The 23492-nt window shown below is 45.3% G+C and overlaps 2 protein-coding genes across 8 annotated transcripts in view; both read right to left on the minus strand.

Moving 5' to 3' along the window:
* Plc21C (Phospholipase C at 21C) overlaps positions 1-17505 on the minus strand; it is a 56530-nt gene extending 39025 nt beyond the window's left edge. For 2 of the 5 annotated variants that reach the window (XM_033379734.1, XM_033379732.1), the window contains exon 1: positions 16904-17505. The gene's annotated coding sequence lies outside the window, so the exon portion shown is untranslated. Of the gene's footprint in view, positions 1-10159; positions 10438-16903 lie in introns of those variants that run through there. The other 3 variants (XM_033379736.1, XM_033379735.1, XM_033379733.1) reach the window with 2 other exon arrangements.
* Positions 17506-18439: 934 nt separating this feature from the next.
* Positions 18440-23492, minus strand: part of RapGAP1 (Rap GTPase activating protein 1) — a 103109-nt gene continuing 98056 nt past the window's right edge. For all 3 annotated transcript variants that reach the window (XM_015180336.2, XM_015180335.2, XM_002132522.3), the window contains exons 3-5: positions 20319-22019; positions 19749-20246; positions 18440-19677 (exon numbers count right to left, since the gene is read on the minus strand). In XM_015180336.2, the coding sequence (XP_015035822.2) occupies positions 19522-19677; positions 19749-20246; positions 20319-22019 (2355 nt within the window). In that variant the 3' untranslated portion in view covers positions 18440-19521. The remainder of the gene's footprint in view (positions 19678-19748; positions 20247-20318; positions 22020-23492) is intronic.

Raw genomic sequence — 23492 nt, forward strand, 5'->3', positions numbered from 1 at the left:
ATTGGCTGTTTTGCCTGCCTTTCAGCCGCTTTTTTTCCTTTTTTTATTTTGCAAATCGTTTTAAGTGTTTTATGGCAAAACAGGGAACAAATTTATTGCAGGCAATTTGCAGATGTACCCCCAAAGGGGCTACGGAGGGGGGTGGTAGAGGGTGAGGGCGAGCGTTAGGCGGGTCCTGGAGTTACGCAACGGAAATCACAGCAACAGCAAACAGATTTTCAAGTGACTTTTCTCTGGGTCCCTGGCTCCTGTTCTCTCTGTCGCACATGAATCATGCATGCGACAGTAAGAACACAAAAAAAGAAAAAGAGAAAGCGTTGCCTCGCCCCATTTTCCAGTCTCCATTTTCCAGGAGGGCGGGGGGATCGGGCATAGGTTCCGGGATGGGGCATAAATCAAAGCGCCCGTCAAAATATGTTTTCCCTGCCAGCGAACCCAAAGGTTAACCCGTGATATACGACCAGCCATAGAGTGGAGGAGCAGTCGCAGCCAGCGATGGCGACACTATGCAATGGATGGCGAGATGTTTATCCGAAAGATTGAAAGTTCAACAGAGGCAAAAGGTAATCAAAGCTAATGGATTATGGATATGTTGATTGGCTCATCTCTTGGGTGACTATTCTTCCAGCGTTTCAACTTCTTCCACTATATGTTCTTTCACTCTCTAGTTTCCTGCCCTTGCCATACAGTATCTCTCAGATTGAATCATTGTTTCGTGGAATTTTGGCATGAAATTGTCGGCTATTATATATTTATAACACACATACACGATACATCCTCCGCCTCTGCCCCTCCCACTCCTGTCCACCCCCCCTGTTGGGGGCTACCTGCATCTACTAAGTGTCCATTTAGCTCTTGGGGGCAGCAACTTTCTGTGCAAAATGAATTGTGGCATTCCACTCGCCCGGAATGACAAAGCTTTCTTGCTAGAACTTTCTTCCGTGGCAAGTGCGGAAGTGGCTTGTCAAGCGGCAATCTTGCCACACACAGATACAGCGGCACTCTTAGATACACACACACACACACAGACACACTAATACACAAACATGATAATCAAATCAAGGCGCCAGCTATTTGGTTAATGTGCATGACAGCATCGCTCGCTCGCTCGCTGGCTGCCTGCTGCTGTCCTGCCACTGCCTCTGCCACAGAGGAGGGGCGGCGGCAGGGAAAGTTAAAATGTTTAAAAGTGAAGCAGGTGAGACCCCAAAGATAAGGCGGTGGCTGGTGGCAGGTGGCTGGTGGCTGGTGGCAGGTGTGGCAGGCCAAAGAGGCGGCAAAAATCTCTGTGTAGCATGCTTTTAGGAGGCGACAGTTTTTTTCCTGCTGCCTGGAGCGGAGCGGAGTGGAGTGGACTCCGACGCGCTGAAATTGCAGCAGCGACAGAGACTCTGGCCTGTGGCAGGCAGCCTTATACGTATGTGAGTGACTGTACTGTGACTATAATTTCATTTGTGGTACATAAAACTTTGTCAGGCTTCATCTCTCTCTCCCTCTCTCTCTCGATCCCTCGTTTCGGGCGGGGGGGAGGAAAGGGGGAGGGGCATGGAATCACATTAAACTAATTGCTTTAGCTTGTCATTTTGTTATTGTTGTTGCTGTTGTATTCCCCCATTGTTGTAAATGTTTCATGGTGTATTTTGTTGCTATATTCCCATTGTTGTAATTGTTTTTGTTGCTTCTGCTGCTGGCTGCTGTCGAGTGTTTGATTGTTAGTGCTTTTAGGCAGCGGCAGCGGCGGCGGCAGAAGCAAATTATATTTTCTGCTTGTATGTGCAAAATGCTTTTCTGTTTCCACATTTTTCCCAAAACCTATTAAAAATTGAAAAGGTCTTCCCGCCCCTCCCACTTCTTCGACTGCCTTGCGCTTGTGTCCTTAACCTTAACGGAGAGAAAAGACCAGGGAAACACACACTGGCCCCAACCTCTAAGGATTCTGTGGTCTCTGGGCCCAAAGCGTTTTCCGGCGACGGTTTTTGGTCTGAAAAGAACGCAACTATTGGTCCAAGAGTGTCCAAGAAAATTGAATGTTTTGCCAGTTCATTGCAAAAATTGTTTAAATATAAGCGGATTTCTTTGGGAGTACGGCTTTCGCATTGGAGTTGCAGGGAAAAACACCGACGGCATCCCAGCACACATGAAATTTGGTTAGCCATTGAATTTATCGACCCAAAATCCGTGAAAATGGGACACGTCCCCGTGCAATCGAATTATTTTTGCCATTGAAAAAAAAGAGTTTTTTTCGCGTACTCGATTTTTGTATTCTATTTTTAGAGGTATATTTTTGTATGACTGTTTTTTTTTTGTTCCAAGGATAAAAAACGCACCAAAATACGATTACATTTCTGTATAAGAAATGCGATAAAGGGCTGAAGGTTTTTTGAAAACTAAAGAACTTTCGAGTGATTGGAAAAGTATAGCATAAATATAATACCGATGGCAGAATGCACATTGTCTTCCAATGGAGTATATTTTTATGATTATTCCATAAGGAAAAAATATCCATGGATCCAGTGAGTCCCTCCTGAGTCCCATCCCAGTATCCTTGGATACTTGTGCAAAGGAAAAGGTGTTCTAAGTGTAACATAATACGAAGGAAACCTAAACCAAGTGGATGAGTATAGATGGTAATAATCGTAGTGTTTTGCCGTCGGTGCTAAAATCATCGTGTAAAATACTGAGCCTGAAGCACCACAGAAAGACCAACAGGGAAACCCCAAGACAGTCCCGAAAAAGAAGCCCAAATCTGAACATCAAATATTAACAGAGGGGGAGGCCGTGGCAAAGGTCACAGGAATGGCAGCCCTACCTTTTCTTAGAGGATTTTCCACCTTTTGCCACAACCGTTTGCCCATTTGCCCCTCTCCAAATTCTAAGATTATTAAAATTGAGCTGCATTTTACTCTCCTTTTCCGTCGATATTTCTGTAGCGCAAAGAGAAAAGAAAACCAATTCGGAATCAAAAATGAATTCGTTTCTGCTTCGTGGTTCCTCAAAATGTTTTGTGGCAATCAGTGCACGGCATTTCCCCCAAGTTTTCCTTTTATTTTGCTTGCCCTTTTTTTTTCGTTTTCGTTTTTTGCATGTTTTCTTTTGTTGCTTTGTTTGCGTACAACATCTCCTTAGATTTTTCACGTTTTTCTTCGCTTTTCTTTTCCATAAAAATTCATCATCCAAGGCGGAGATAAAGGGGGAGGGTGGTTCTCGGTGGGTTGTGGGCTTTTCTCTTACCAAAGGGGCTGGGTGAGGGGGAGGGGGAGGGAGGTCCAAGTCAACAACTTGCTGGACGGCCCTTCGGGCTCCTCTCGTTGCCTCCTCCGTATCGGTGGCACACGAAAGTACACAAATAAATAAAAAAATATAAAACGTTGGGTTCAATTTTCCAGCGGTGGAGGTGGGGGCTAGGGGGTAGGGGCTGGCTGTGGAGGGGTGCGGTTAAGTAAAAGAAAAACAAAATTAAGTTCAATGACACCCCAAAACAACAGCCGCTGGGGCCACAGAATTTCGAGTTCTCGTTTGCCGTCGTTTTTCCCTGGGTTTTCCGAGGCGGGGGCAGACCCCCATCAACGTCAACCCCTGTCTCACACCCTACCCCGCACCCCCCCCCCCCCCCCCCCCCCCCCCCCGTCTCTGTGGGTGTGTGTTTTTGGAGGCGCCTTCAATTGGAAAACTTTTGTTACACTTTTCTTTTTGGGGTGGACCGAGTGCTTTTCCTGTAATTCGCAAAATTTCATCATTCGCTTAATTTTTTTTTGTTGCATTTACCCCCCCGACACCCACTTGCTCCGCCTCCCGTGCCACCGCTCAAGATCATTCCCGCCGATAGGGAAATTGTGAAAATATTGACAAAACAATTGTTTTTCAATGGCACGCGAACGGAGGAGCCTCCTGCAATTGGGGCTCCTACCCTCTGCCTTCCATCCTCATCCCCTTTCTCCGCTGCTGCCACCCCACCCCTCGCCCTATCTGCTGCCGGCTCGTGTCAGTTGTTTGTCTCTAAAATGGTCTATTTATAGGCGGGCTGGCAAGGCAGGCAGGCAGGCAGGCACTGGCGATGGCGATGGCGCTGCTGTCGATGAGAGTTCAATGTTTGATTGGCCTCCGCTGAAGGGTAAAATGAACCTGCGGCGGAAACTTGTGAAGGGTTGCGGGTAGCGGTAGCCCCCAAGTGAAGAGGAACCTATGCAGACAGTCCCCGCCCCAACCCAACCCAAGCCGCTTCAGCCTGCTTTTAGGGCTCTCTGAAGGAACTGTGGAGGGGGCATCATTACGAGGATATTACAACCAAATGACGATTCATGGGAATTCATGGCTTAGGCCTGGGTTTTATGGCACTGCTTTTGGGATGGCAATATATGGAATGTAGCTATAGGTATAGAGCTCTCCAAAGCAGAACCCTAAGGTCTATGAAGTTGATTCCTTTCTTAACTCTGGGGAAATATTTCAAGATTCTTCCCGATAAAGCCATCTCGGAGGACATTTATGGGATCTATAGATAAAGTTGCTCTTTTGTTAAGATCTTGAGCTTTAACAGTCCATCTATCCATCATCCCATACATTTTCGGCCTTTGTTGCCGTCTTATTTCTTCCCGATTGATCAGTTATATCGTTGATAGGCTGATCTTTTGTACCGGTAGTACAGGACAGATGATATCCCTGCGGCTTTAGGCTCTTTCTTGGCTTTTGGGATTACTAGGGATTACTCGTTCTTGGCCTTTCCCCCGTCCCCTCCCCAGTCTGTCAACAGTCGCTGCTCCATGCACGCACCCCAAAACCACCTGCACCACTCAATGGGGCGGGGCGGGGGGCGTAACGCGCGCCATAAATCGTGTGGCACTTCTCCGCCCCTCCAACCGCTCAATGATTACAGGTAATTACTGGTTGGATATCTACGACAATCAACAAATAAACACAGATGCAGAGGCAGAGGCAGGGACAGGGACCGCCATCCCACACATTAATTGCTTGAGTTACGATTACCGATTGCCGATTACCGATTGCGATGTATGCATTTCGATGTTAATTTATTTGCATAGCACTTTGATTATGCAGCCACTCGGTGGTATCTCTGCCCCATGCAACCCAGTCTGGCCCACTCTGCCCCCCTCCCCTCCTCTCTCTATTTCACTCCTCGTTTAATTACGGCCAAGGTTGATCTGTCGAAATTTTGACACGCTTTGCCACGCTGGTAAATGCCACGCGGAATGTGGTGGTGCATAATCGAGCAGGATTTGTCCGCAGAGATAATAAAAGACAGAAGATAGGTTTACGGTTTAACGGGGAGGGGGAGGCCAAGGAGGGGGCATTCCTCCTGTACGTAAAACCACCGCAAAACAAACTGAAATTGTGACAGAAAATGATAATTATTAATTAAAACCGCGTTTCAGTGTCACCGCAAAATATAAACAGAGCGCGGCACACAGATACACACAAACACACACACACACATAGATACACATTAATTATGTTTATGGAAACATGTTGGGAACATGATATGGCAATGGGCGACAGTAGCTGTCGCTGATTGTTTGAATAGTTGAGGGCATCGAAATGGATTTTAAATAGAATTTATAATGCGAATTGGATTTGAATCAATGTAGGATAGATAAACGATTTGGAATGGAATTTAGATATGGACACGCCTGGAATTGGAATGAATCTAGAGTTTGGAGCGGCATGCGGCATGCGGCAGCGCCCCTCTGTCGGGTTCTGCTTTGCAATATATAGACACTGAGACTTTTGAGTCGGAATCGAAATGAACGAACGAATTGAGGAAGAATCTATAGTTATACGCTCATACATACATAGTATACAATATGAGAACGGATGGAAACGGAATTTAGATACAGTTTGAAAGGAAATCTTGATATAATTGAATCCGAATCTTATACTGATTCAACCTGGAGAAGAAAACACACTGAAGATGGATTTAAATGCAATCTTTGAAGGGTTAAACATATGGTTACAGTCTATACACTGCCCAAATTGGAACCCGGATAGAATAGAAAACTAAATACATAATTATAATCGAAATCTGGATGTGAATTTAGTCGAAGGCCAGATAGAAATCTAGACTCGGCTTCAATTGAACTCAAGATATTGCCTCCATAGGATCCCAATACGGATTGAAATCCACTTGAAGTCCAAATAAAGTTTAGATCGGAATCTATATGCAAATCGAATTCGAATCTAATGACAGATCGAATGGAAATCCAGAAACGGTTTGATGATGGTCGTCCCATCCCGTTACGGTTCCAATCGCAATCTAAATACGTACAAAATTGCAATCTTCGTATCGCATTCGCATTCCCATATCATGATTTTGCTGTCTCCCCCATAGACCACCGCGTAAATGGCAATTTCATGAAGTTTATCGCTCATTAACAGTAAAAGTGACAACAGCAGCAACAACTCAACAACACAACAACAACAATCGCTTTTGCAGGAGGCAACATCTCATTCATATTCATAGAATCAGCCTCGCCGCCTCCTTGGACTCCCCCTCTCCATCACCCATGACTTCCTTCCTTTACAGCTTCCCCCCACCCATCCGCCATACAATATTCATACATAATTCTTCCGTAGAGACACAGAGAGACACTCCCCGCCACTCGCTCTCCTTTACTCCTCCTTGAGTCTTTTGTTTTATTTATAACATTTCTGCTGTTGTGTGTGGTGTTTTTTTTGCTTTTTGCATGTTCTTTTTTCATTTTTATCGCGTTCTTTTATCTAGTTTGTCAACGTTATCAGGAGGCGGCAACAACAGCAGCAACAACAGCCACAGTAGCAGCAACTGAGAGTCAGAGAGTGAGAGATATCCCTTCCCCTCTGCCGCGCCGCGCCCTCTCCCACTTCACATGGAAATGAAGGCAAAAGTCGGTTAGTCCGATGTATTAGATTTGACGCTTCATTATAATGATAGATCGTTGGCTGCGTTGGCGTTGGCGGAGACCAAACACACGGAATACACTGAGAGAAAGCGAGGAGGAACGGTATTTACTGCTAAAAACGCGTGAATATCCCAAACAGTTCCCCAACTCTGAAATCTACATCAGATGCTATCCTCCTTCATTCCCGCAAGGCTTGAGAATTGTTTCAAAGCATTAATTAAATCCCTAAGCCTCATTCAAACACTTTCTCTCTGTGTATTACTCTTCAAGATAAATGAATGACTGACTGCGCCATGAATATTATGTCAATTAAGTGAATTCCCAAGATAATTGATTATTTTCCCCCTGAATATGTTGACAATTAAGAGGATAACTAAGGATTCATTGCTTTGGAGTCGTCAAATATTCTCAGAAGCTGTGATTTCTCAGTAAAATCCACTGAGAATACTAATCTGATATTAATCGTAGGATTCTACCGCTTTCTCTTTTGGTTCTTTTATATTAAAATAGGTCAAACTCTTATCTCCAAGTTTCGCCAAGAATCGACCTCAATCGCCACTTTTATGTACATATCGTATATTTTCCTTCAGTGTACACTACACTCCTCCCCATGATAGTTGTTTAATTTTCAGCCTGGTCTACGCTGCGTATACGCAACATTCAGCATGCTGCAGTCCGTGAACTGGCGTTGAGCGCTGGCGCGTTGGCGGCTGGTAAATAATTAATGAGCAGCGCCCAAGTGCTGCTAAATGTGGAGGAGCGAGAGAAAGAGAGAGAGAGTGATAGAGAGCGGGGATCAAAGAGAGTGGAGAGCAGAATGTCAGCATAATGAGCCACACACACACACACAGAGAGACGCTAATTGTCCTTTGGAGCTACGCGTCGCGTCCTTTAATGCCTTAATTGTGTTTGAACGATTGAAACTAGCAGCGGCTTTGAATGCCATTCCGTGGCAAAGGGCTGAGGGCTGAAAGGGGAGGCTTAGGTGGGAGGAGAGCGTGGAGAGCGGAGTGTGGAGTGGGTTTCGGGTGGATGCCACAGTCAAGTGGGATAATTGCATATTAGTGGTGCAGCTGATGCTTCAAACTAATGATAAATGCCTCAAGTGGAAACGTGAAACAGGACCTAAGTCCACAAGAGGATGCTGCTGCTGCCGAGGGCAGAACGAGCAGAGTTGGAAAGTCCTCCACTAATTGGGAATGGAAGAATATATAGGTAGGTGCTTTAATATTGTATATACGATATACGATACACTCTACTATTTATCAAGTCTTGGGACTTCCTTCCATATGTTCTTGAAACTACAGAAATGTGCGGATTCGGTGTCTCTTTCCGTGATTTTTAAGTAAGTTTTTTGTTTAACCAAACTTTCTAAACAAATTATACGATCTTTTGCAAGAAATATACAAATTTTGAATACAATTTAGTGGGTGAACATGTGTGTTCTGTATTTTGAAGGCACAAGAATGGGAGAAGTCTATTCGACTAAATAAAATATTCGATTTTGAGGCCTATGCGCAGGATTTTGAGTCATCGGAACTTCTCTGATCTTCCTACGGTCCAAAAACTATGACTAATACGCCTAAAAGCGTAGGTTTTACATTTACTCGATCACCTTTTTAGTGGGGAATTTCCATGCCCTGGAGAAAATAACAAATGGGATGCTTTTGATTGTGGATTCCATATTCTTCTGAATATTATTCGTTACTCAAGAATTTTTTTTGAATGGAAATTTTTGCAAATGGTCAAAAATATCTGATTTCCACAGAACATTCGCAATCAAATTCATAAATGATTTTCCCATAGCAAAAAGTCTCTTCTGAGGACAGCTGCATTTCTACTTGAGCCATTTTAATGCCCCACGGAATACATGTGTTCGCTTCTGTGGAAATGTCCCCCTTAAGGGAGATCTCTGGCTACTTAAAAGATTTTGCGGTTCCTTCCCAAGGGAACTCTTCGGAAAAGAGCAATATTTGCTGCCTTTTTGCTTTGATTTTCATAAAATTTCATTGCTTTTAATATAAATATTTTCAAAAATCAATGGAACGCTTAGGGAATTTCGGTTTAGATATTTCCTTAAAAATTCAAAGTATTCTCCCATAGAAATCAATAATGTGTTCAATATTTCAATTAAACTTATGAAAACTTCTGTCGAAATTCCCCGAAAGTCTAATTTCTCTCATAATTAAGAAATTATAGTACTTTTCCATCACAACAAGTCTTCTATGTCTTAAAAAAGCTAAACAATTACTGTATTTATTTTTTAATTAAATAATTGTGTATTTTCCAATTATTACTTAATATCTTCCCCTTTTCTAACATTTGTCTGTATTCTTAGATTACTTTAAAAATAAACCTATCTAACTTTTTCCATTTCCCCCCATCAATATGACTAATAATCGTGGGAATTCTTAGGCCCTGCCCCATCTGTTCCTCTAAAAACAAACAACCTGTGAAAAAAGCATATTTCTGGAGGGACCAAACATTCACAAATGATGTGAAGACAATCGTTTAAGTCCTCCTTGTTATTCCCAAGGATCATGCAAACCCCGTTGGTTAATCCATTCATGCATTCATTCATTTATTCATTCCCACAGCCCCTCTCTCTCCGTCATGATTCATCTCGGATCTCCATTGAAGCGTTATCTGTTTCGTGTCTCTGATTTCTCAGTGCCAAAGCTAGAATATCTCAAAGATTTCCAGATACGCGCTGTGCTGCGTCGCGTCGCGCAGCGAAGCACAGCACAGCACAGCACCGCGCCACGCCACGGCACGGCATGCCACGCGCTTGCTTCGAGTTCAAGTACAACCGGCGACGGCAACAAGCAATGACAACTGCCTGCCCCACCGCATTTCGGGCAGCCCCCTCGCCCCCTCGCCCTCTGTCCCCGCCGAGCGGATAAATATCTCTCAGCTTTTCAATGGATTTTGATTTTTGGAAAGGAAAACTCAAACACAAAATCGACAAGTTTTCTGCCCATAAACAACAACACAACAGCAACAACAACAACACCAGAGGAGAGAAGAGAATGATTTTTCGGCACAATTTTCAATTAGCAGCCGCCGCGAAAATGCCATACAAATAAATTGAATTGAAGATTGTATTTTGATTTAATTTGAGAAACCAATCGGAAATCACTTTGCGGACAGACCATCGCTTTGAGGTTCCATCCTCCATCCCCCACCCAATCCCACTCTTTATTGTGCTCCTTCCCCCAAAACACTTTTCGGTAAATCCGTAAATTGAAAAGGTTCTCTGTTTCGTTTACCTGTGCACAAAGTTTTTTGACTTTCAGATGAATAAAGTTTTGTCTGTTGTTCGAGATTTCGAGATTCCGAGATTCCGAGATTTGAATTTCGTAAGCGGCAGAATTTCAATTACAGATTTTGCACTCGAATGCGACACGAGGGCCGCAAGCGGATGTTGGATGCTGGATGCTGGATACTCAGTGCTTCCCCGTTTCACCTAGGGATTTGTTCTTAAGTTATAGTTTTAGTTTTAGTTTTAGTTTCAACTATTAGATTAGTTAGTCACACAGTTCTGGCACTGGCACTGGCACACACACACACACGCGAGCACACGTTCTCAGTTGGGAGTCTGTGAGGGTATAAGTGGAGCGATTGGAGCGAGCACCTCCCAGTGGGCGGAGTGGAGTCCAAGAGATCCAAGTGGCAACAACCGCGGACACGACCGAACGCTTCGGCGTACGATGAATGTCTGTTGGGGAAAACTACATGAAAATTTCGATGCAAAAAACATTCACGGAGAGGGAGAGGGACAGAGAGAGGGACAGAGAGCACATATAACAGTTGCGAAACTGAGCGAGAGAGAAAGGCGAACTTTGTTGTAGCACCGCAAGCCGCCAGCTCTCTCTCTGTCGCTCTCTGTTTCGCCTACTCGTTCTCTCTCTCTCTCTCTCGCTCTCTCTTTCTCGCTCTCTGCGGGAAGGTGAGCTACTGTGCTACATGTGTGTGGGAGTGTTAGTGTGTGAGCTTTGCAAAATGTCAAATTGTAAATAAACGGAAAATGCTCCCCGAAAAAACAGAAACTGTTATACCCAAAAGACAGGGGCAGAGGCGTAGGCAAGGGGTGAGACATTGATACCCCCCCCTCACTGGGTCACAGAGGATTGACATTTTGGTCTGCGTGGGAATCCAGGAAAAAAAAGTAAAAGCCAAAAAGGCACCCAGCTTCCTGCCACAGGAAACATTTTTATGGCCACCATCTGTATGCATTTACTCCCACAAAACTTCTCCTCTGAGGCGGAAATCTCTTTTGCTGCAAAAAAAGACAAGGAACTGTGGGCGCCCGCCTTAGAGAATATGATTTTCTTGCATAGAAGGGATTATGAATGAGTCATATATCCAGTGAAATCACGTGTGAATCATTATTATTACGAGTATGATCACCATTGCATTTTTTTTTATCTATAAATCTATTGAATAACTGAAGATATGGGTTGATATTGAGTAAATATGGTTACTGGATTTCCTAACAATATTCATCTTCTAAATATTTTACTGCTTATTTGAATAGAATTTTTGCGCTGCGTAGTTTTTGAATATTTACAGAGCTGTATTCCATTTTAAACCATTTTAGTTATACTTTCAGTTTTTAAAGAAAGTTTCGCTGCAATGAGTTCTGTTTTTCTGGGTTGTGTCTAGAATCATTAAAATCTTTAAGATTTGAAGTAAAGTTTCTTCAGTTATCCATTACAGAATGAAATGGAAACTTTTTGGTACTAAGAAATCTAAAAACACTCTGCCAAAACTCTTTGCCAGACTTTCCCAGCATTTCTTTTTAGTTAATCCATTAATAGTTCCCCCTTAAGGTGTACAATCTATGCAGTTCCTTCAATTCGAGACACTACACTACCCGTACGGGTCCCACGCTCCTCTTTTGGGTGCTACGCCCCTGGGGTTTCCGCAGAAATTCGCGTGTTTCCGAGTCCAACCCCTCCCACAAAGGAATGTTATACGGAAAATGTTATACAAGAGCTTTTTTGTCATGTTACACACTTCCGTGGGCGCGCTCTCTCTCTCTCTCTCTGTTTGAGAAAAGCGAAGCTTTTTGTGTTTTGTTTTTGTTTGGGAAAAGCGTTCGCGGCGAAATGTTCATGTTTTGATAAGAGGAAAAGCGGTGCCCCCCTCGTAGTGTGTCAAGCGGGGAGCAATTTTCAAATCAACAACAAAGGCAACAAAAGTAGAGAAGCGAACTTCTGCCTTCAACCTCTGCGTGTCTCTCTCTTTCCCTCTCTGTATAGAGAGAGACCTCCCCCGCCCCGCGGCCAAAGATTGATAATAGTTTCTGAATAGTTTGGGCGCAGATAGAACCTTCAGCGGTTCTCGGGGTCGAGGGAGCGGAGAACCGCATTGAGAATCAACGGATAGAGAGGCGTGTCTCCTCGTCGACGGTCGTCCGTCTAATCAGCATCTAAAAACGGGCAAAAAATCAAATTAAAATACGCCAAAATCGGTTTATGCTTCTGCTACTCGTACGACTGTATTCCGAGTCGGCTGCTGCTGTTGCTGCTGCTTCTCTGTGCCTCTGGTTGTGCCTCAATTTGAATTTTGAATTTGAATTTGAATTTTGAGTTTTGCTGCCAATGCAGCCAAGAATTTTTATATATGATTTTTATTTTTAATGTGCTGTTTGCTGCCCGAGGCACCGCCGTCGCCGCCGCCGCCGCCGCTTCCGTACGTGAGTACAGCCGCAAATTGTCCGAACGGGGAACGCGCGCATGTGCCACAAAACAAGAAAAACAAAGCCACAAAAAGCGGAAAAAAAACACAAAAACCAAAACCGAAAAACAACCGAAAAATTGGAAATCGGAGAAATATAAGAAAAATATGTATATCCCGCGTTTCGGGTGTCCGTGTGTCCGCGTGTCCGTGCGGCGGATATTATGACATTCAATACGCGGGAAAATGGGGGAAATGGGGCGAAAAATCTCTGACTCGCCGACTGACCCACATATTTTCGATTTCTCTTGTACTTCCTCTCGCCCTACCCCACGATTGCCCCCTGCTGCACTGATTGACAAGGTGAGACAAAACGCGTGTATCTGTATCTGTCGCAATGCCCGGTATTCCGTGAAATACAATTCGTTCTGAAATTCATTGCAAGCGCTCAAAAGATGCCCGCGAGGTGCGCTGTTCGCATTTCCCCTCTTATTTTTGTTTGCTTGATTGATTGCGGCCCGGCGTCCTCAAGGTCACTCCGTGGACAGCACAAAAGATATGCAAATGGGAGTAAAGCGAATGGATTGGGCACTGGAGATGGGTGCGTGACTCACGTGGCACTCAGCGGGGTCACCAAAAATGGGAAAAACTAATACGCAAAGCTGTGGAATGTTCACAGTAGTTCCATTAAGATGTAATAAGGCAGTGGTTGGGACGATAAATCATTTAAAACTGATCTATAAGCTATACAAATGAGAGTCGGGGTCACCAATCATACAACTTCTAGCATTCTAAGCATTTTTGAGAGAAACTTCTTCAGGCATTAAGACAGATGAGTGAGTGACAGTTTCTCACAAAATCGTAGGGATTTACGTGGTCAGCAAACATTTTTCTATGTATTTTCGTGATCTTCTAGAGCAAATCTCTCCCAAAAAAAGATTAAAGAAGAGAGCTACAATCCGTATACCTTAGGAGTCACTAATCAACAATTAACAAACATTTTCATGGAATCATATATGCATAGGCACCTAATTTATACGTTGGTGGAGTTACCGAGCTGGGAAAAAAATATCTAACGAGTTTTTGTTCATTAAACAACGAAATACATACTATCAAAACCTCTAAGCCATAATTAAGATACAAGATAAACATAGCCACCAAAGCAATCAGCAAAAAGTATCTACAGAATATTTACAATAGCACCAGACATATGGACATGATATGGAATGAAATGGGTCACCCAACCATGCAATATCTAGCGAAATCTCCCCACAAAATCATTCCCAATGAACCACAAGTTTACAGTTGATAAATGGAAGCCTGTTTCTAGCGTGGGGGTCACCAAACATTGAACCACAAACTATCTGCGGGATCTTTTCGAACACCTTTTCGAGCAGCCATAAAGTCTGACAAATTATGGCACAAGACGCCATATTCATTGCATATTTATATGGCCATAAAGTGGAAGAAACAGGAGCATCACATGGCATTCCACAGCAATCCCCAAGATTCCAACTAAATAAATTTCCGAATTGTTTATTTTTTTCCAAACAAATCAGCGAGCATTAAAACAGCGCGATGGAATCCAAATAAAACATTAACATCCGGTGGGAATTCGGGGCCCACGGCAGCCTCCCCCCTTTCCACCCCAGACACCCACTGTACTCCCAACCCACTGTGCGTTGGTGGTGTTTGTGTTTCACCTTTGAAGTGGGATTTACAGGTGTTTCGAGTGTCTGTTGTTTGTTTGTTTAAAAAGGTCATGGAGCTCTCGGAAAAGTGTAACTAAATGAAAAGTTTCAGACCACGAAAGCCAGAAGCTGAAGCCACAATAAACACCAGACAGGCTCCTGGCCAGAAATACATCATCATAACTAAACTTTCGACCACTTTTTGGGGAGGAGGAGCAGGAGGTGGCTCCTATCGTAATGGAACCACAAACCAACATTCTTCGGCCATTCGGGTAATCCACGTTCCACTTGCTTGTAAAATTTACATAAGTCTGAAGCACTCAAAACATTTCCATGATAATTCCCCAATAATCGGAGCCCTTTGCTGGTGCGGTTGGAGCGGGGCTCCTCGAAAGAGTGGGGCGGCACTTTCATAATGAAAGCGAAAGACACAGAAAATTCAACGGCAAAACAATTGCAAGACCAAGAGTAAAGAGTATTTTACGTGAGTCGAAAAAGGAAAGTCGGGAAAATCAGAGGAGATGCAACAATCATCTAAATTCATTTGGCAATCTGAGGAAAAAGAGTAGTGCGAAAAGAGTACTCTTCAAAAATCAAAAACCAATTTAATTTATTTTTAAAGCGATGATGACGTTGTTCGGTCTGAGGTCTGGAACAGAAATTATGCCAAAATCCAGCGATATTGAGAACGGGAAAGGGGGGTTGGGTGGTTGGGCGGATGGGTGGTTGCGGGATGAATGCCAGCAGATAGATGGAGGAGTAATTTCCTGCCGCTAAAACGTTTAATTTATTAATGAGATTTATTTATAGAGAGCAGAGCACGGACGGGGGTGATAGGTGAGTGCTGAGTGGGCGGCCGGCAGGTGAAAGGTTGGGGTCCAAAAGGATTGAATTTAGGGGAAGTGTGGGGCCAACGCGTGGCTTAAGTAACGAAAGTGCTCTCATTCTCCCACTCTATCTCTCTCTCTCTCTCTGTGTCTGTTTGTGGAAAATATATTCCCCTGCTTTCCCTCTCGGTCGGTGACGTGTGGGTTATTGTAATTAATGTGATGTGCGTTGAATGTATGTTTTCCCACTTTTATACACTTCTCTTTGCTGCTCCACCCACTACCTCTGCCCCACCTCCCCCTCCTGCGCTTTTGCCACCCCATGCCTCCCTACCAACGGCTGTTTCTTGGGGCTTTTTTAATGGCGCCTCGGCCTGCGGCAGTGGTAGTGGGTGCGGCCCACAAAAATAATTTACAACGTGTTGTTTTTGGGTTGTATGTTGGGTGCCTATAGGGGGGTGGTGTGGGTACAGGGGGGCCCTGTGGAAGTAAGGCAATTGAAGGCGGCAAGGCGGCAACAAATGTACAACAAGATAATGACAGAATTATGGGAGAACATCAAGCATATGGCACACCAAAAAAGAAGATACTTCTACGGAGTGTATACACTTGTACAGTGAGTGCCCTCTGGGGCGGACACTTGCCGTCGTGCCACTTTCAGTGCTCTGAAGGTCCACCTAAGGGAAGGTACTCGTAAATTACATAAGAGCGAAATGTAAGGGATACATCCCTTTAAAGAAAAATATAAGAGGGAGTAAGTAAATGTCTTCAGCGTCTCTAGAACTTTAAAACCCATCATAACAATGCTAGTTTCAGAGCCTTTGCTTCCCTGGTACTAATGAGGTGGTATCATCTTTATACCCTTCACTGTATTAGTTTTCCAGAGAGAAAGAGAGAGAGAGAGAGAGAAAGGCTTTCGTGGGAGCATCACTCCCTGGATCCATCCCACTATCTCCCTCTGACCTTCGCCTTCGTAAGAGTACGCGTTAGCGGCCGCATTGCATGGGCAGTGCCTTGGCCCCCATTGCGATAAGGCGCGATGGATGGCCCCCCCTTCCCCTTAGTAGCTCTGATTAGCCATGAGATCACTTTGAGAGATTGATTAGAGGCATACAGCCCACCCACCCACAGCGGTCCCCCCGCGGAGTCATAAGCGTGCTGATTACGGCATTTCAAAGCTCTGCTTGAAAGAGCGACAGAGTGATCTCAGCTGATCATCGAATGGGAATAGGAACAGAGCTTGGAAAAGAGAGAGCGTGACTGGCTCTCCTTGCGGTTGATTCTACGCTATTCAATAATTTGTTTGCGTTCTAAAATTTTGATTCATTTGCCTACGCGCAAGCACACTCAGGTACAGACATGTCTGACGCACACACACACACACGCGCGTGCAAGCACACGCATTATTATTTACTTATTTGTCACGTTAATAAAATAAAATACAATTAATTACCTTTGCAAATGGTAGAAAGAGAGAGAGAGAGCTACGAAGAGGGGAAGCTTAACTGAAGCTGAAGCTGAAGCTTTGCTGCTGCCAATCCTCCCCCTGGGAAGAGAGACAGAGAAAGAGAGAGGTTCAGAGGCCCGGCACTTTGAAATAATAGGTGAGAGACAAAGTATATTGAATAGGAGGTAAAGCTGTCTCTTGAATTAGTTATAAGATGAAATGTGTTCTCACAGAAATTCTCACGAAATCAACCCATAGCCACCTAAACGATTGACTCCCCATGGAGGCTGCACCTGAATATAACATTTGCTTAATATGTATTTCATTAGATTTTCCTGCTTTACAATTAACAATTTCCTGACTTACCTCGCTTCCAATATACACTTGAGTAGGAAGAGCGCGGGAGAGCCTAGCTGCTCTGTTGTGAAGTAATAATATACAAAAAATTGCCACACACAAACAATTGTTGTTGCTTTTATTGGCTTTGCTTTTTGTTGCAATTGATTTGATTGTTGCTTTCAGATTTGTGCGGGAATTCTTGTTTGCGTTTTGTTTGTTTCGTCGCGGCGGCACAGCATCTGTTGCAAAGCCAAAACGCAAACACACAAACACAAAAAAGTCAAACGCTAAGAGATTTGCATGCTTTTTCTGTTTTTGCTTTAACACGCGGCGGCACGACACTTTTCCAACGGCTCTTTTGATGTTTGTTTAACAATTTGTGCACTCACGAATCTTCTGGAGCTCGAAAAAGTTTACGAATGTGTTAACAATTTGCAATTAAACTAAAAAAAAACAGCGCACGGCGGAGAGCAGAGACGCGGCGTCCGCGTTGCCTGCCGAGCGAGAAACATTTGCCGTTTGTTTTGGGGAGAGCTTTTAGTTAAAGCAACTATGCTTGTTGTTGTTTTTGTGTTTTCTTTTGGGGTAGTTCCACCACTCTAGTCGCATGTTACCTCGTTGCGCTCACACACTTTGCAGAGAACTTTTGTTAAACATAGTTCATTAAATGACCGCTGTGGTTCATCATGTCATGTAGAATACGTAGGTGATGTAGTAAGGTGTAGTTTTAATGTAAGGCAATTTAACATTAAAATTCCAAATGTGCGCGGTATATTTCAACCCAACACATGAAAAACTAAGCTACTAAAACTAAGGACTCTTTGTTGTTAATCGGTAAAAGAGAGCTTACCCGATTCAGGGAGAGCGAAAATGAGAGCTTTAACCGATTCAGAGAGAGCCGATTGGTACGCGCCAAAGTACCTCGTTACCTCGTTGTACTCACACACTCTGCAGTCAGATTTTGTTATAGTTCCTTAAATGACCGCTATGGCGGTAAGTTGACTAGCGCCATCATGTCATGTAGAACACGTATATAATGTAGTAAAGTGTAGTTTGGATGTAAGGCAATTTTGATTTGAATTTTTTTTTTTAATTCCAGATAATTCTCCTTTCAGCATTATTTAATCAAATAATATTCCGAAAAATTCTACTGTATGTAAGCTAAATATGGATGTGTTGTATATTTTAAAACTACAGCCTATTCCATTAATTAAGTCCAATTTACAAATCGATTAACAGACGAAAAGCATGTAAAGGTTCCGAAATTTCGGATAACCTTCCATTTCAATAAAAAAAACCCTTGGATGTTGTTTATATATATATATTCCATATATTTTGCATATATATTTGTTGGTTGTTTTTATATACTTTACACAATAAAAATGATAATGGATCTCAACAAAAACAATTATTCGCGTTAATCGAACTTAAAATTTAGAAGAATTCAAAGACAAATTTGCTGTGTGTATCTTTTGTTCTCTACTTTTCAATCATTCGATTTTTCCTTTGAATGGGAATCGAACGCATCTACGTATGCGTGCCTAGTGGTTATCGGTATTGGTATTGGTATCGGTAGTATCGTTAATCGATTAGAAAATAAAATAGTCATAGTTAATTTCGATAGAACTATACGCTCCTCCTCTCTATAAAGTATATGTACATTTGAATGCAGAAGAATATTCTCTTGAGTCATCGATCAGTCATCGATGTGGGGGGCTTTCGATTAAACTTAAATAATTAAACATAGTTTAAGGTAAAAGTATTTAAAGCAAATTAAACTTATGGTTAAGAGTGTTCGGTTTTCTGTGTGTTTTGTTTATCTTTGTTTATCGATTGCAGTTTAAAATTATCGAGCATCGAGCGCTAAAAATCATATCGATCGTGTTTCTCTTCTTTTCGATATATTCGTACGAGGATATGGGATATTGTGGGGTGCTACGTGTGAATGTGTGATAACGAGAGTCACAGTAACAGTCACAGAGTCACAGCGAGCTGTGATTCCGGTATTCGAGTGCGACTAACGAACGAACGCGTAACGGTTTTGTAAACCTCAAAACATTGCTACGTGTTTGTGTGTGAGTGTGTGTGATTATCATGTGGTGGCTATCGATATCGATTTATCGTTGTGATGCTTTGTGATTGATCGCTTTCTACTTTTTTGGAAGGGGTGGGGTATTTTTAGAGTTTGGTTTTTGTTGTTGTTTTGTTAATCCATGCGTTAAATATGCTTAAAGACTTATATTATATATTTGGTGTACTTTTTGAGTTTTGTGTTCTGCGTTTTTTCGTTCTTTCTGGTTTTTAGTTTAGTTTGTAACTGCTATACATATATAATATTATATATTCTAACGATTTGAATAACTCTTGTCCATGCTTGTCCTGCAGCGATCCTTCCTATCCTTCCGATCTAAACTAAATATAATACAGTTTATCTTTTCATTCGTTCTACGTGGGGGTGCTACGTCTACAATGTATTTAACGACTCCTTCGAAACGACTCCTGCCTTCTCCTTTATTTCCAAAGTGTTATACACGGCACAGTGGTTACTCCTTTCTCTATTCCTTTCACTTTCCCTTTCACTCTCTCTCATTCTCTCTCTCTCTGTATCTGTATCGCTGTCTGATCCCTCTGTCACGTTTAACGCATTAGATGGGCGATATGGAGAGCGGTGCGGCGGCTGTGTCCGGCATGTATTCCTTGACCAAATCACGCAGCCGCAGGATCTCCCGTCCAGCAGCCGCCAGATCGCCCTGCAGCGAGAGTTCCCTCTCCCGGAGTCGCTTAATGTCGCGCTGACAAGTCTGTAAATGGAAATGGATACTCTAGTAAGTAAAGGGAAGATCTTTCTCTCTTTGTGGCTTGATGTGCTTACCACATTCTGACGCAGCAGATCCAATTTATCGCACTTGAGTCGCGTCACCTCCTGCCGCAGATTCTCAATCTTCACGATCGTCTCGTTGCTCGGCGAGCTGCCCATCATGGTGGCCTGCACCCCGTCGAGGCACAGCGAACAGGCCTTGGTGGTGGCCTCCGCGGAGCTCATGCTCTCCAGCCCCGTGTCACTGTCAATGTAGGTGGCACCGCCATCCAGATGGCCCATCATCGGATCCAGATCGACGCTGTTCAAGCTCGAATCATCGCTCGTCTCCGACATTGTGGCCACTGCCACGCCACCGTTCTGTGCGGCACTCACGGCTGCAGCTGCCACTCCACCCACTCCTGTGCCATTCTGAGGGTGCAGTCCGCCACCATTGGAGCTGCCATTGTTGTTGTTCGTGGCCTGTCGCGAGGTAATGTCCGGCGACGAGGAGGTGGATTCGTTCGACGACTTCGATTTCGAGGAAGATTTCGAGGCGGTGCGACTGCAGGCCTGCAAGAGGATAGAAAATAACATTTGTTAGCGGATCGATTGGTGGGTTTTGCATCGTGCGATCAAACTTACATTCAAGTTGGGTGTCTGCATCTCTGGCTGTGCCTCCTTCTTGGCATTCAGAGTGCCCAGCTTTGTGTTCACGCTGAACTTGTCCTGCCCGTTGCCCGTGTCCACGCTCTGGGAGCGCACTCGCATGATGAGAGCCTTCTTGACGGTGTCTATGAAGCGGGTGCCCGCATTGCCGCCCCCACTGCCGCTCTCGGCTTTGGGTGTCTCGGGAGTGGGACTGCCCGCCGTGGTCTGCAAGAGATCTGCGCCTAGGAAGTCCCGTGTCTTCTCGCGCAACTCCTCGACGAGATTCTGGAGCAGGGAGGTCCTCGTACGGAGCTCCAGCTTTGCAAACTTCTCGGCCTTGTAGCAGGCGTTTTCCGCATTGATCAGCTTCGTGAGGATGAACTCCTTGAACTCCTGGCCCTTGCGGAAGACGGCCGGATTGGGCAGTGTGGGCCCAAAGAAGGGCACATCATCCCGGGCCGTGACGCTGACCTTGTAGCGGGTGTGTGGGGTGTTCGGCTCCAGGGGCTGCACCACAATGAAGGCGTGCAGAAAGTGACTGGCAATCATGTCCGGGGAGAAGGGCGTGTTCGTCTCCTGGAAAACAATGGCCACAATGTCGTTGCCGATGTGCCGCTTCCGCTGCAGCTGCTGCGGATCGCCCTCCGTGTGGGGCAGCAGCGTGGAAACATGGAACATGACCTCGCGCTCCTTGAACACCTCGTAGACGGCCGTGTCGCCGGTGTGTCCATTCTGGATGTCCAAGCCGCCGCGATAGCCCTTGTGGTCCTTCAAGCGGATGCGCTGTCCGAGGACGTCCAAGAACTCATCGAAGGCCGGCGACGTCTGCTGATTGCCGAAGAGCTCCTCCTCGGTCGTCTGGCCGTATCTTTGGTACAACACCCCGAACTTGAAGTGCGAGACGAGAACGTGCTCGTCGTAGACGCTGATCAGATTCGAGGCCTTGGGGCACAGCACCGGCATGAAGTTGTCCACCTGGATCTGCTCGTTCAGAAGCCTCACCATCTTCGCGGGACTCGGCTGGGCGCCCAAGCAGGACACCGGAATGAGCTCGTGCATCGTGCCAGTGCGTAGGCGCAGCAGTATCCGCATGTGCTCCTGGTTGGCCACATTCTCCGTCTTGATGGAGATGAGCACGGGGCCCAGCTGCTCGTCCTGCCCGACCAGATTCGAGTGCTCGCGCGCCGCATAGAAGCGCCGGTAGCACTTGGCCGTGTCGTCCGTCTCGAACTTGGCCATCCATGTGGTCTGCGGCAGCAGCGGATTGCCCCGCGCGTCGTAGCTGCACTCGTGCTCGGTGCCGTCCATCCAGTAGCCGCCATGCAGCGGCAGCAGGATCATCGGATAGGGCGCGGCCTTGGCCAGCGCATCCTCCAGCAGTCGCTGCGAGGCGGGAATGGCCGAGACTATCGACGAATTGGAGCTCACCGACGACTGTGACTGGTAGTGGTGGCCGTTGGACAGCAGCTGCCCCCCGGTGGCGCTCACCACTCCACTGAGCTGCGGCGAGGCGGGGGTCGAGCTGCAGGCCGATCCGGACACAGAGGTGCTCGAGTGATTCATCGAATGCCGGAGTGTGGCCCGCGATCCGGAGTGCTGCAAGCCACCGCCGTTGTGTGCCACGTGACTGTCGTGTGGGGAATGCGGCTGTGGGACACGCTCCTCGCTGGTGGCATTACTGCCGCGATGGTGGTTCTGAAAGAGCGAACAAAGGCCAAAGGTTAGTGGACGGCTTAGCACGTTGGATACCATTGCAGGTAAATGGTGGTTAAACAGAGCAAAAATGGACTGAGATTTAATTCCTATAATGACAGGAAATGCTTATCCGATTATAATGAAAATGGGTATTTATGTGCGGAATAGTTTCATGTACGACTCCTCCAAATACCATTGAAATATCTCTAAATTTAAGGCCCCTACCACAAATCCTTTTGTGGGATTTCTGTATACTTAAACAGAGAAAGAACATCTGCTGTTTCTTAAGCTCTTTTCTGCCTGGCAAAAACTTGCTGGATTGTTTGGCCAAGAGTGTGTCAAAGATTCAAATGGTTGGAGGTGGCTGTGGCAGCAACAATACTGACGCCTGATTATGTGTGTGGGTGCCAGAGCCTCCTCCTACACACAACACACACACACACACACACACACACACTATTTGACAAGAGAGGAGGGACGGGGCGGGACGGGACGGGACGGGGCTGCATGGCTGCATTATAATTTCATGCAATTATCGTCAGCGAACCCCCTGGTGCCACGTGCCCCCTGCTTGCCGGCCTGCCTGCCTGCCTGCCCCACTGTGTTGTATGCAAATGCTGCGAGGCCTCGAGCCATAGAGCCATGGATTGTGGATGGATTGGATAATGGCAGAGCAGAGTGGAGCAGAGAAGAGTGGAGCACAGGGCCCCCAAAGCTCACGGCTCATGTCGATGGCTCTGTGCAATTTTGTTGGCACAAACTATTTGAAAAGCGCCAAACAAATATGGCAGTGGGCGATGATGGGGCGGCAGAGCTGAGCAGAGTCGAGGGCGTGGTCGGATTACGTGATGGATTTGCCAGGAGACCCACAAAAACGACAGCCATGTGCACTCTAGCTGGAGCTGGCGATGGGGCTGGGGCTGGGGCTGGAGCTCTGAATTTTTGATAACATTAAGCCAACATTTTCATTTGACATGAACGAAGAGAGGTTGCCCCTACTTGTGCCGCATTCAATGCTTGTGTTGCCTCTCCTTTCAATTCGTGGCGCCACTCGATGCTTTTGTCTAGTCGTAGGACCCCCCCTATCCGCCCATCCGTCCGCCCATCCACCGCCCGATTGCGCCCTAAACAAGCAGAAGCATATTAAAAAGTTCCTCTTTTATTTGCAAACAGTTTTTCCACATTTCCACAATTTCCTTTTGTTGCACTTGGGGCCTCTGGCTTGCAGCCAAATGTGGCACGTACAAGGGTTCAAAAGGGTGTGCCTTTGGGGGTTCATCGATAGTTCGTGCTTTGATTTAATAGTCTGCTGCTTGCTGCTGCCAATTGCAGCTGCCGGGCTGCCTGCCTCCCCATTCCCTTTCCTTCCTTTTTTCTACAGAATGAAGAGGAAATAATGAGACCAGAGTTGGCAGGAGTTTCACTGGCCACAGTGTGACCATGTCTTAATTGCTTTCACTTCTTTGGGCAGAT

This window comes from Drosophila pseudoobscura, chromosome 4 (assembly GCF_009870125.1).
Source record: "Drosophila pseudoobscura strain MV-25-SWS-2005 chromosome 4, UCI_Dpse_MV25, whole genome shotgun sequence".
NCBI classification, from domain to species: Eukaryota; Metazoa; Arthropoda; class Insecta; order Diptera; family Drosophilidae; genus Drosophila; species Drosophila pseudoobscura.